The 13,186-nt window shown below is 47.5% G+C and overlaps 1 protein-coding gene across 5 annotated transcripts in view; it reads left to right on the top strand.

The window, feature by feature from the left end:
* LOC126413321 (transducin-like enhancer protein 4) overlaps window positions 1-13,186 on the top strand; it is a 465,877-nt gene that overhangs the window by 114,614 nt on the left and 338,077 nt on the right. For all 5 annotated transcript variants that reach the window (XM_050083226.1, XM_050083225.1, XM_050083224.1 and 2 more), the window contains one exon: window positions 4,029-4,073. In XM_050083226.1, the coding sequence (XP_049939183.1) occupies window positions 4,038-4,073 (36 nt within the window). In that variant the 5' untranslated portion in view covers window positions 4,029-4,037. The remainder of the gene's footprint in view (window positions 1-4,028; window positions 4,074-13,186) is intronic.

Here is a 13,186-nt window from a genome sequence, read left to right as displayed (position 1 = left end):
TCTCTCTCTCTCTCTCTCTCTCTCTCTCTCTCCACTGTTCTTTCATTACGCTTTCGTTTTGCAAATACTACTGACTCGCGTCTGTTGGTCGTGTAACCCCGCAAAGTGCTGGTAGCGGATGGGGCACCTCGCTCACAATCGAGACCACTAACTGGACATGTCGGAAACGCGTCACGAGTATAAAGGACCGTTTGACACGGATGTGGAATAGTAAGACTGATCCCATGTGCGAAAAGAGGCCTCAGGTCCAGTGAAAGTCGAGCGAAAGCCTATGCTTCCACTAAGCGTAACACAACCATCAGCTTCCCTTTTTTTCCGTTTTATCGTTCATGCGTAAAAACGTAAAGGCTCCGACAACTCCAGTGCTGGTTTGAACGCCACACGAATCACTGGAAGAGGTGGAAGAAATAAGTGATAAAAAACGTAGAAACGTCCTGTAGATCAAGCTGGCACATATGTGGCATAGTAGCAAACCAGTGCTTAACAATATTGGTTAAAAACAGTCTTGGTTGCAATTTTTTTTATTTTTTTATTATTTTTCAGCGACGCGTTTCGCCTTATTTAGGCATCTTCAGGTTATCTTTTCTAGATGGATGCGAGAGGCACCGAGATCTGCATAACGCGTTCCCGTTCACAGGAGCGAGTAAAAAACGTAATAGGCATGGAAGCTTAGAATGGTCTAAGAAATTTTCTGACGTGTTAACCACGCACACGACGTAACCATCGCATTGGGTCCCAGTGGTTCGCTCAGTCTTACAACACGCATTACAGAACTTCCCCGAATTCTCGGATATGCTGTTCGGTTAACTCGTATCAATTCAGTGTCCATATGTTTTAGAACCCCTTCGACGCACTGAAGAACATCAAAATGTGGCTTGAAATACGACTCACTTGCTTGTTGTCTTAGTAGTTCACGATGGCGACTCTCATATTTGGAAAAATGTATTCCCGCCTTTAGCTGCTGTTAAAATACCTTCTTTACACAACCAATTCCAGTCTAAACCTCGAATTGTGCACGGTGTATCGTAAATTACGTCGTGAATCTATAACAGTATGCTGTGAATACTTCTGTGAACCTGATGACGGTTAGACGACCGGAACTGGTCGTGTGAAGGATTTTACCAGCAGCTCAATGGGTTAATCGTATGTTTAGAAATCCATTAGCAGACACTGCGGTTTAGATTGAGGACAGACGATTCGGATAGCGGGATGAATCGGACGTGATACACACAGTTGGGTCTCCTCCTTCCTTGGGTTGCCCCAAGTTCGTAGACTACTGGGACTCGTGACTGGCTTTGACCTCTGAGTGTCCTTTCCTGGAATAAAGAAATAAACAAAAGCAGCGAGCTGTCAGCTTCTGCTCTGCGCGCAGCAGACCGTGAAGTGGCACTCGATACGTCCATGTTGGGTAACGGAGTGAGCAGTCAGGCCGTGGTGTGGGGAGAAGGAGCGCCTCAAAGTGGGGGACGAAGGCGATGCCCCCGCAGCCCAACCCTCTAATTACACCACCGCCGACCTCGAGAAATTAATCGGGAAACTAACTACCTGGTAATTACTCGGCAAACGCTATTAAGCCGTTATTAAAATTAACCGATCATTTTTTCGTGCCACACCGCGCTACGAGGCCCTCCGCCTGCTTCGTCCAGGTCGCTCCCATTTACTCCACACCAGCAGCAGAATTCGTGGTTTTTATCTTCACTGTTTCACCCTAGTCGTGTTTCTTCTACTCGGGCACCGCAGATTTCAGCTAACCATTCCTCGCTGAATCGCTAGGTAATCTTTGTTTCCTGCTCTCACACGAGGCAGCACTTGGCCTACAGAGAAATTCATTGTGCAGCAGCTTTTTTCCTTTTCTTATTCCTTCAGCTTGTTACCTGTGTGTGTGTCGCCCCAGCAATGCATCTGTCTCCCTCTGTTGTTTATTTTATTCCTCGACGGCTGTGAGCAGCGCTGAAAACAAAAAGGATACGTCTTGGCTTGGGAGCCAAAAGAAACGCGCGTTAATATTCCGGCCGTCCTTCGCGCCATGCAAAAGCTCACAAACAGCCCTGCGGCTTTCCCGCGCGCGGTTCAATTTGTAGCGTGTCTCCCGCCGGTCGGAGGCTAATTGTCGTGCTTTATGGCCGCCGTGTTGGGCGAGAGTCAGCTGCTTTGCATGACGCTAGAGCTAGCGCAGTTACGCTAAAACCCGCCTGCGCTGCCTCGTAGCTCCGCACGAGAAGTAGAATAGCTGCAACCGCTTCTATAGCTGTGCCTGTCGCTCTCGACACTCTCTCTGTATGCTCTGCCTGGCGACATTGGTTTGCGGTTTCGGATATGGGTATACATTTGCGCATGGTTACTGGAGGGTCTGGTATTATTTAAATTAGTTTTTGTTAATGCGTATCTGCTTAGATAGTTGGCTGTTGTCTGACATCACATGTGGGCTGTAGAACTGTTTCTTCTTAAGAGATAGACTAGTCTCTTGGTACCATCCTGATGAAACGAAAGACAATCGATATTGAAGAAGCGCACGTTGTTCGTTACGGTGGGAAAAAGCCTCTTAATCCAAAGCATTATAAACCGTCACAACTCACTGTGCCACCATATAATTCAACGTGTCGTACGCGTATTTAAATTTTCTACTTCGTAATACGTAAGCATACGACTGACTTTGTCGTGTTTACGTTACTTGTTAAGTTGTCTCTCCCGCTGCAAGAGATGAGATCTAAGTGTTCCCTCATCTTGTTAATCGATTCTTCCTCGAACGTTTTCCGTTTTGTTACTGCGATAGGTGCCATCTTTATCGCTGGTTTTCTTGTCATTTTGAGCGAATCCCTTTACTTTGGCGATCGGTTGCAATCTGGTGTCGTTTTCAGTCACACTAGTAATTTGCGACACTTGTCTTGTTTCTGTAAATTTTATGCTCGGTGTAAAAGTTTTAGGAAATGTACATTTGGAAGACAACCGAATCGCATTAAACCACTTAATCAGACAAGCGTCTCGCTCGGCACAAAGTAATTTCATCTAAAACAAAGGAACAGAGTACTTTATTCTGACCTTCGCGCACCAGTTCCTCGACTGATGATGTTCCGAGTGAGAAGTACGCTGTTCCGGAAACTTAAAGATGTTCCTAGATTCGTGCGTTCGTTGTACATACAATTGTCTGATCCTTGTAGCAATAGAGAATTGGTGTAAGTCACTGCTGACTCGGAACGAAATGCTGAACTAGTTCGTGCGCAATTTTCTCGGTTTCCAAAAACGAAGAAAGAATATCTCGTTCCAGATAGATATTTTACTGAGACGGCTACTGTGTCACTCGCATTTTTCGTCTAACATAAGCGACAGTCCGTAAATTGAGGTGGCTCTTCCGTAATTTGCTTCAGCCATTTCGAGCGAATGCCGAGGTAACATTCACTAAGTAGAGTGCGTCCAGGTTACCCATTCCGTCACTCGCGCGTCATCGTGCTCGACACCTGCCGCGTGATCGGGGCGTGTAGAACCCAAGTAGTGGACGAAGTCAGCCCACAGTGCTCGCTTCACTCGATGTGGATGCCTCGTCACAACAGGGACACTTGGATGAGACCCAGGACGAGGCAGCGTTTGCATACCACAAAGCGGACGGCTTCATTCTGGTCCCCCGCGCCCCGCTGGGTCGTGTCTTAGGCGTCCACCAGAGAGCCGCCCCGCCCGCGTGGGTAACTCGTGTTGGCGGTCCACCTCTTGTAACAGGCCGTTCTACAGCACACATGATTGATGACAGACTCTCGGTCTCCATGTTTTGTGTGCGAGTGTGAGTGAGTGAACACAGTAGTTGTAACTTGCCGGCCGGACTCCACACAACCATCTTCTCTTTTTTTACACACACACACACACACACACACACACACACACACAGTGCGAGAGGACCGGTTCTGCCGGGACGGCATGCCGTGTTCGGGTGCCGTTAAACAACACGCATAATATTATAGGGGCCGGCCGGCTGTTGGCTGTGTTATCTTGATGGGCGCCGAGCCGACCACTAATAAACGCTTTGTTGTTCGTTTCAGTACTACGAGATGTCGTACGGGCTGAACGTCGAGATGCACAAGCAGGTGAGTCATTAGTGCTGCCTCTGCCTTTTCCTTTTCCGCGTCGCCTCGAGTGTTCGATAAATATTTATCTGTATGCTAATGCGGTCGCTTCGTGACACGCAGCTCTGTGTGATGTTTGCTCCTCCGCAGCGGTGGGAACTGGCCGGCGAGAAGGGGCGGGGGGGGGGGGGGCAGCCGGAGGCATATTTCATGCAGAAAAAAAAGGGGGAGAAGAGGGAAAAGCGGCCGTGTAAATAATTCATACTAACTGTTCCCAAGTCGCGGGTGCGGGAGAGGGGGTGCGCGCACGATCGCCGGATAACACGTCGACACCAGTCGCTGCAAAAAGACGAGGACAGCGAGCCAAGAGGGCACTTCCACGATCTCCCTGTTTCTTCTCCCTCTCATGTTGCTGGCTTCATTCGAAAGAGCGGGTACACGGAAAGCAACTCGAACAGCGCTTTATTTTTTGCAGCCTTTATCAGGCGATGAGTGCAGTGGTATACTAAATTCATTTTCGACGTAATCGTTCTATTTCCTTCGTGCCCTTTTAACAATCGTCTAACTTCTGAACAAGTCTCGTGGTCAATCCATAGTTCCGAACGGAATTGTGAAACAACCACGATTTATTCCCGGGCAACCAATTTTGGACAAGCGACCATCTTCATCTCGTGGATTAACACGGAAAGTTTAAGGAAGCTTCACTCCTTGGCGTCAAATACGCGATTGCTTTTAGTCACAACCCCCCCTCCCTCCCCCTCCCCTCCCTACCTCCTCCCTCCCTACCTCCTCCCTCCCTCCCTCCCCCTCCCTCCCTCCCCCCCTCTCTCTCTCTCCCTCTCTCTCCCTCTCTCTCCCTCTCTCTCTCTCTCTCTCTCTCTCTCTCTCTCTCTCTCTCTCTGTTACACATTTCCAGCAATTACTATGTAAAAAAAAACATACATTATTGTAATAGCATACTGTCTCGTCACGGTGGCATTTACGGTACACTGGCGAGACAGTGTGGATAACATTACAATGGACGGTTGATTTTTGCACTTAGTGACCATATGTGGCACAGACGGACGGCCACCAAGTTACCAACAGCAGACGTACGAAATGATACCGTTCGTCGATAGTCTCAAGTTAGGGAATGCTAAAACTGAAGGTCTATCTGGTGTTTTCAACACGTTAAAGATTCATAATATACAGGAAGTTGTTCTTTTATTTATCTGCTATCGTTAATTGGTAAAATGTGCATCCCCTCCCCCACTCTTTTAGTATCAGTTTCATATCTTCTAATATTTCGTACTACAATCTCATCTGCGTTCTATTTATGGAAACGAGTCGAGTGTGGAAAAGTTCGTCACTCTTTCTGTATTACCATGGCTCATGTCCCAACTATTTGCTAGTGTAATTTAACCGTTTAGTTTCTGGGCACATTCCTTTGCGAGGGATGACCCAGCCACATTTATTAAAAAAAAATTAACATCCATGTTTGAATGTTTATTTACTTTCATTCAAGTTGGTCAAACACAGGAGTGAGCGGTTGCGACACTGTTTAGTTTTAATTTCAGTTTATTGGCTTTCGGCTCTAGGCCATGCAGCCGTCAGTAGTGGAAAGGCGATACGATAGTGTGTTTCATTAGACTTCCGCTTCAGTGATGACGATACGAATGTAAGAACACAACACTCGGTCCCCGAGAAGAGAAAGTCTCTGACCCGGCCGGGAATCGAACCCGGCCCAGTCGGTTAGCAATATTCGAACGTGGGACATCTGCAGAAGACCAGTGGCTACACTCGGGGCTTGGAGAGACTAGAAACGAAACATTGGTTCCAAATTATCTAACTCCTTTCTAGACAAAATATGTTGATGAAAATCGTAGGGCTTAAGCAGAAAAAAGAAACTGACGACTGTTGTAATATGTATGTGTGTGTCTGGGGGGAGAGAGAGAGAGAGAGAGAGAGAGAGAGAGAGAGAGAGAGAGATGGGGGGGGGGGAGGTTTCGGGGGAAGGGGGGGGGGGGCGAAGGCAGGGTGCACTAGTGCCGCTATCACGCCGGCGAGATGTTCTCCTCAACAGATGTGGGTGTTGTCTGCAGCTTTGCCCATCCATCCAATGTGTCCTTTGTTTGGTCACTCCCTTGACCGGCAATACAGACTAAGCGTAACCTCCCGGAGCTCGCTTTCGTATACTGCTTAGGAAGCTTAACCTTACTTCAGCTGTCATGTTCTCGATGGCTAAGGGCCCTTCACCGCCTTGCCTTCCTGCAGATGTCCGCGTTAATCTTGGGCTTGGTTCGCTTCAAAAATGGTTCAAATGGCTCTGAGCACTATGGGACTTAACAGCTATGGCCATCAGACCCCTAGAACTTAGAACTACTTAAACCTAACTGACCTAAGGGCAGCACACAACACCCAGTCATCACGAGGCAGAGAAAGGTTCGCTCCCCAAGGACACTACTCTAAATTCGAGCTATCGCTATAAGTTTCTCAAACTTCGCACGCAACATGGAGGCAGCGCCTTCGTCTACAATGGTGGCTCTGAGACAGACTGTGGTGTCGGATGCTGCCTTCTGATTGGCAACAAACATTTTAGCTATCGGCTTCTAGCCCGCCCTCTATTTTTACTGCCGAACGTTTCGCCCTGTATCGGGCTACCCAGTGCATACGACGAAAGAGGCTTCTCAGTTGGGAATTATGTACCGATTGACCCTCCAGAGCCTCTGTGTGCTATACACATACCACCCCCTTAGTAAAACGAATGCACGGATGCCTGCACTCGCTCTCTGATGATGGAGCCGTTATGTGGGTCTCTGGCCACGTCAGTTTGTGCGCGAATGAAGCTGCCGATGCTGCTGCCATGGCAGCAGACTACTTTGGCCTTTCAGCTGTTCTGCCCCTTCAGATGATCTCTGTGTTGCCTCGTGTCCCTCTGACATGAACACTGGTCTTCCGAGTATGGGAACAAACTCCGGGAATAGTGATTGAAGTAGAAGAAATGGATTAAAATTTGCGATACGGTCTTCTTGCTTGCTAGACAGAAATGCTAACCATTACACCACCACGGCACTATGGTTAACATTGCTGCACGAACTACCCAAGTTGAGTGTCCTCCCCAACACAAACTTCAATTCATATCTTCTGTTTATTTTCCCTTACATTGTCACTACTGGCAGGGCTCTCTGGCACTGGAATAGCACCGCAGCGTTCGACGTAATGGGCAAGTCCTGTACCATAGCTGATCTTGTAGATCGTGCAGCAATGTTAACCATAGTGCTGTAGTGGTGTAATGGTTAGCATTTGTGTCCAGCAAGCTAAAAGACCTGGGTTCGAGTCCCGACCGTAGCACAAATTTTAATCCATTTCTTCTGATTCAATCATTATCGCAGATAAGGAAGAGACTTAAATGTCTCAGGAAAAAATATAATTATAAGATCTATAAACTGCGGGAAATTAAACAGCTCCCGCCGTCATTTAAGTGGAGACCTCGCACTACTCTGCTTACTGCAACCGACCATTGACAGTGCGCCGTTTCCTGACCCAATGTCCATTTTGTAACCGATTACATTTTAATGTGTGTTTGCGATCTCAGTTATGTGATATTTTAGCAGTTACAGCGCGAGCTGTAGATCGCTGTTTATTCATTATTTTTCGTAATGTGGTGAAGGAAATTTAATTTTCAACCGTTTGAGCATCCCGTTCAAAGGGGAAGTGATCGTTTTTAGCTATGCCTTTACTCCAGTTGATTAGGGTCTATTACTGACTTCATCCGGTATTCGATCATTTAAGGTTTTGACACGGGCGCTTTTGACCGCAGCGTTTTCCGTCCTAAAGCAACAACGACAACCACAACGACCGACGCCACCATTCTACCGCAATTTGTACAGACCGTTATTTCCCCGCATTGTATCAAAGTTACTGCTCGGTCCCGGAGCAGACGGCGTCGCAGGCACGATGCATAGCTGACGCCAGGGAGTAAGGCGAGCAGCGGACTCGGGGACGTTTTATCTCTGGAGGTATCTGATGGCTAGGTGAGACCTGGGCGGGCGGGCTGTGTTTGAGCAATGCAGATGGCCGAAAGAATGGGAGAGGCAGGAGGGGAGTGCGAGTGAGTTTGGTGGGGAGTGCGCAGCCGATGGAAAACCTTTCGCAGCGTTCCGTAATGTAAACCGTTGTTTGCCGAACACTTGAGCGGCAGATTTGCTGCGCGCCAGGTCGTTGTTCCTTCCTTCCTTCCTCGCTCGCAGCGGCAGCGGCACTCATATTTCGCCGACGCGCGCACAGATATTGAGGTGCAGATTCGGCCGGGCGGAAATGATCCGGCCGTGGGTGCTGCGAAAAGTGGGCGTGGCGCGCGGAGTTGGGCGGGTGGTGTCAGTGGAGGTGGAGGAGGGGTGGGAGCGGGAGTCGTGGTGAGAACTAGCAAGGTGTCCTGCAGTAAACTAGGCAGGTGGGAAGATAATACAGAGCGAACTTATTTCTTATGAGAGACTGTTGTAAGGTATACAGGGTGCGGCGCTTAAATCCAGACGAATTTCACTCTGAATTTGCCACCATATCGTAGTTCCTCCGAAGGTCGCGAACGGCGTTTTTGAAAGCCATAGGCATCTACTAAACAGTCAGAACCATAAAATGGCCGAGATGTTGCGGGAAAAGTGCGGAGTACAACCGAAAAGCTGCGATTGTCGAAAGTCTTGGCGCTGGGCGTTCGCCCGCTGAGATAGCTCGATTCTTCGTACACCCGAGATCCACTGCCTACGAACCTGTGGCCGAGTCTGACGCTTCGCAGGAGTGTGGCCGAGGTTCCGCTAACCCGGCGAGGGAACGCGTGTCACCAACTGCGGCAGTCACAGAAAAGGCTCAGGCACTGATTTCGGAGGACGCGTGGCAATCGGTGAAGAAAGGGGCGTCGGTATTGAATGTCTGCGAGCGGACAATGCGTCGGATGGCGGAGAAGCACCTCATACGAGGCATTTAGTTCGAAGGTGGCTCTCGTACAACGTTGACACGTTCTGGTCGAAGGAGCTCTCGCCGCCAAAGGGCCCGGATTTCAATCCCTTCGACCACGTTTCGATTGTAGTCGAAAGAGCTACCAATAAGAACAGCCACCCTAATGTCGCATCTCTAAGCATCGCTGTCGAAGCAGCGTTCGCGAATGCGGACAGCGCTGTTTTAAACAGCGCGTCCGCCCGCTTCGGGACAGGAGTGGAGGCGGTCACTGCTGAAGGGCATTACATCGAGTAATTTTACTCTTGAAAGATACCACTACTCTTAAGTAGAAATAATTTCATTTGCATCTTGTTTCAACAAATTTGCTTTCGAAAAGAAGTTTCACTGTCTGGATTTAAGCGCCGCATCCTGTAGATTCGTTTGTGGACTACGGGATACGCAGAACGTAAGAAGACTGTATCGAAATGCAGGAAGACATGCGGAGGATCGAAGACTGGTGCAGCGGCTAGTAGTTGATGCCAAACCGCTGTAAATGTAATATATTGCCTTCAAATAGGCAAAGACTAATCGTCTTTCGAATGTTGTAGCGCTTTGCTTACTAGGGGGAAAAGTGGACAGGAATTTAGTCCTCTACAATAGTGTTCTATAGTTCTCGTGTACCCAGCGATGTTTCAGCTCTTTGTGTCTTCTTCAGTGCACTTTTATTTTCTTTCTGAAAAACTGTTACATGGTAACCTCTTGTGTAGGTTATATGAATTTAGGCTGTGAATTACTTACAATAGCACATAGTTTACGTAGTGTATATGTTAAGATTTTATATGTCTTAAACTTATGTAAACTCGTACCCAATGATCGCTCTTTTTGTAGATCTAAATACTTCAGAGCAAAAATTCATACAAGCTACAAAATAGTTTAACATGTACAAATAATTTATCAGAAAAAACAAAGCCCTTCGAAGATAGCACATCAAATCTTAAAACATGACTGGATAAAACAAAAATATAAGTCGGTGTGTAGCATAAGACGGTATTCCTGTCCAGATACGTCACTGTTTAGTTTCGTTACCGACGACAAATTACTGCGAAAACTAAAATCCCTAAAATACCTAGAATAAACCGTCTTCAGTGGCATGTATTTACGTGATCACGTCCAACTAATTACCTGGTAAAATGGATACTAGGCCGATTCATTGCAACAATCATAAGGAAATTTATTTCATCAGCGGAAAAGTGGCCGAATCTGCCGACGGCCTTGCCGCAGTGGATACACCGGTTCCCGTCAGATCACCGAAGTTAACCGCTGCCGGGCTGGGCTAGCGTTAGAATGGGTGACCATCCAGTCTGCCGAGCACTGTTGCCAAGCGGGCTGCACTCAGCCCTTGTGAGGCAACCTGAAGAGCTACTCGATTGAAAAGTAGCGGCTCCGGTCTCGTAAACCGACATAAGGCCGGGAGAGCGGTGTGCTGACCACATTCCCCTCCATATCCGCATCCAGTGACGCCTGTGGTCTGAGGATGACACGGCGGCCGGTCGGTGTTGTTGGGCCTTCTAAGGCCTGTTCGGACGGAGTTTAGTTTAGACCGAATCTTCAATATTCTTCACCAGTATGAGACTGTTACCAAGTTGTATTTGTAGATCAGAGGAAGGATCCAACAAAGAATGCTTTTCGTTTCATGTAGTGGGCGTCAGGACCTAACGGAAATTGTCAGACTCCATTGGCAGAAACGACAAGAGGCATCACAGAGGTTTGCAGTTGAATTTTCTAGAGCGTACGCTTCGACATAAGTAAGGCACCATAAAACGCGCTTCCTGCTTCATAAGACCCGTGAAATGGGCAGGAAAGTAAAATAAGAAATTCGAGCTCTTAGGTAGGTTAGTCGACAGTAGTTCTTTCTTCGGATCATTGGCGGATGGTACGAGACAGGAAATGATAGTGGCAAAAAAAGTACACTCTGCCACACCCCGCCGTGTAATTGTTTGCATGCAGATTTCGGTTGTGCTGCGTACACGTAAGAGCTGGTGTGAGAAATTGTGGAGTACAGCATGGGGCTTCCCTAAAAGTCGTCCTGGAAGCAGATGAAGGAAATTGGAAACGCGGCTTAACAGGTAGCTCATACGATAGTGCAAGAGAGGCGGATACGGAACGCGAATGGGACTCGTTGGAAGCAAGTACTCTAATAAAACCACAATGGGAGGGTCGAGCGCAACTGCTACTTCCGTTCCGTGTTAAGTGCAGACACACTGAGTGTAGTTGCGCTTAGGGTGCACACAGAAGAGACAAGTCGAATATGATTCCATGTGGTCTGCTATTAGGCCACCGGGAACATTCGTATGAAGCAAGCCCACGCTTTAATACAAGCGAAGCACGACCTTATTGGATTATCAATTAGTTTCGAAAGCTGGTAACTGGACTTGAAGGATTCATAAGCAGAATCTTCGGTTAACACGAGGGCGACGAGTGGATTTCCACTCCTGCTAACTTCTTACCTAGCGCATTGGGTAAGCAAGCGATAAACTGTGCTGAGCCATGACAATGTTAGGAATTTGTGGCTTCTTGTGGAATCAAATCTGCTTCTGGTTGAAACGTTCTCAGGTCATAATGCTGTCTTCGAAACTACAAAATATTCCCGTGGGTCAGTTGGCCATAATCTTCCCGAGAAATTTTGAAACAGTTGCTACGCGAGGAAAACCTCAAACAGCAGAAATTTATTTCTGTCGTTATTAGCAGTATTTTGAGCGTATTTCAACCCTAAGTCTGTAACCATGGCTTGTTGCTTTCAAACCACTGGCTCACCAAAATCGTCTTCTGCTTTGTCTGTCTCTAGTGGCACAGACAAGGGTTGTTCTTAATCCACCCAGTAACCTGAAACTGCTGTTAAATTTGTTTACACCAATTTCATTTCGAACAGTAACCGAGGGTAAATAAAATTCCCATTTGATTAACTGAATTTTCAGTTACATTGTACTGACAATTAAAACTTATGCATTGCTTTAGTTGATGCTTGACACATTATGGAAACATATCCCGCAGTTTACAATTAAAGTTCCGCTTTAAAAAAATCTCAGGTTTTGAAGTGCACGATGGAGCAATAAACTTCTGGGTGAAGGCGGAGCTTTTCATTAACGCAGTACCTTATTGTTAATCGCGGACCTAGTGTCCAGTCGTTCATGAACGATAGCGAGAGGTAATCACGAAGTTTTAATTATAACCTTGAAAAAATTGTCATTTGTGTGCAAGTACATGACTGCAGTCCTAGTTGAAATCACAATAGCTGTGTACCACTGCACGCAAGTGAGGGTTCGGGTGTCAGTGTCAAATGACTACATTGTATGTTGTACGTTGTACGCTGAAGCGCCAAAGAAACTGGTATAGGCATGCATGTTCAAATGCAGCGGTACGTAAACAAGCAGAATACGGTGCTATGGTCGGCAACGTTTACTGCTGCTACAATGGCATGTTATCAAGATTTGGGTGAGTTTTAACGTAGTGCTACAGTCGGCGTACGAGCGATGGGACACATCGTCTCCGAGGTAGCGACGAAGTAGGATTTCCCGCACGACCATTTCACGAGTGTACAGTGAATATCAGGAATCCGGTAAAACATCAAATCTCCTGTATCGGTGCGGCCGGAAAAAGATCCTGCGAGAACGGGATCGATGACGACTGAAGAGAATGGTTCAGTGTGACGGAAGTGCAACCCTTCCCAAATCTGCTGCAGATTTCGGTGATTGGCTATCAAGTGTCAGCGTGCGAGCCATTCGACGAAAGAACATCGGTATGGGCTTTCGGAGCCGAAGGCCCACTCGTGTACCCTCGATGACTGCTCGGCACAAGGCTTTACGCCTCGACAGGGCTGTCAAGTCCGACATTGGACTGTCGACGACTGGAAACATGTTGCCTGGTCTTACTAGTCATTTCAAAGTATATAGAGCGGATGGACGTGTACGGGTAGGAGACAACCTCAAGAATCCATCGACCCTCCCAGGTTCTCAGTTTTCTCTCTCTGGCAGTTTATGGCCCACCTTTTTCTGCGTTCGGCGTGACTTAAACCTGTGAAAATAGTTTTTGCAATAGTTGGTGCCGTTCACAGCTGAGCGGCGAACCATAGTTAGGACTAATTCTTCAATACAGGAATTAGAAACTTTCAGTCGCGTGGTGACTTGCATGTAAAGAAACAGCATACCCTGTACGGGGGGGGGACG

Source organism: Schistocerca serialis, chromosome 7 (genome assembly GCF_023864345.2).
Source record: "Schistocerca serialis cubense isolate TAMUIC-IGC-003099 chromosome 7, iqSchSeri2.2, whole genome shotgun sequence".
Taxonomy (NCBI): domain Eukaryota; kingdom Metazoa; phylum Arthropoda; class Insecta; order Orthoptera; family Acrididae; genus Schistocerca; species Schistocerca serialis.
Note: the sequence above shows the minus strand (reverse complement) of the source record. Positions and strands in the feature narration are given on the sequence as shown.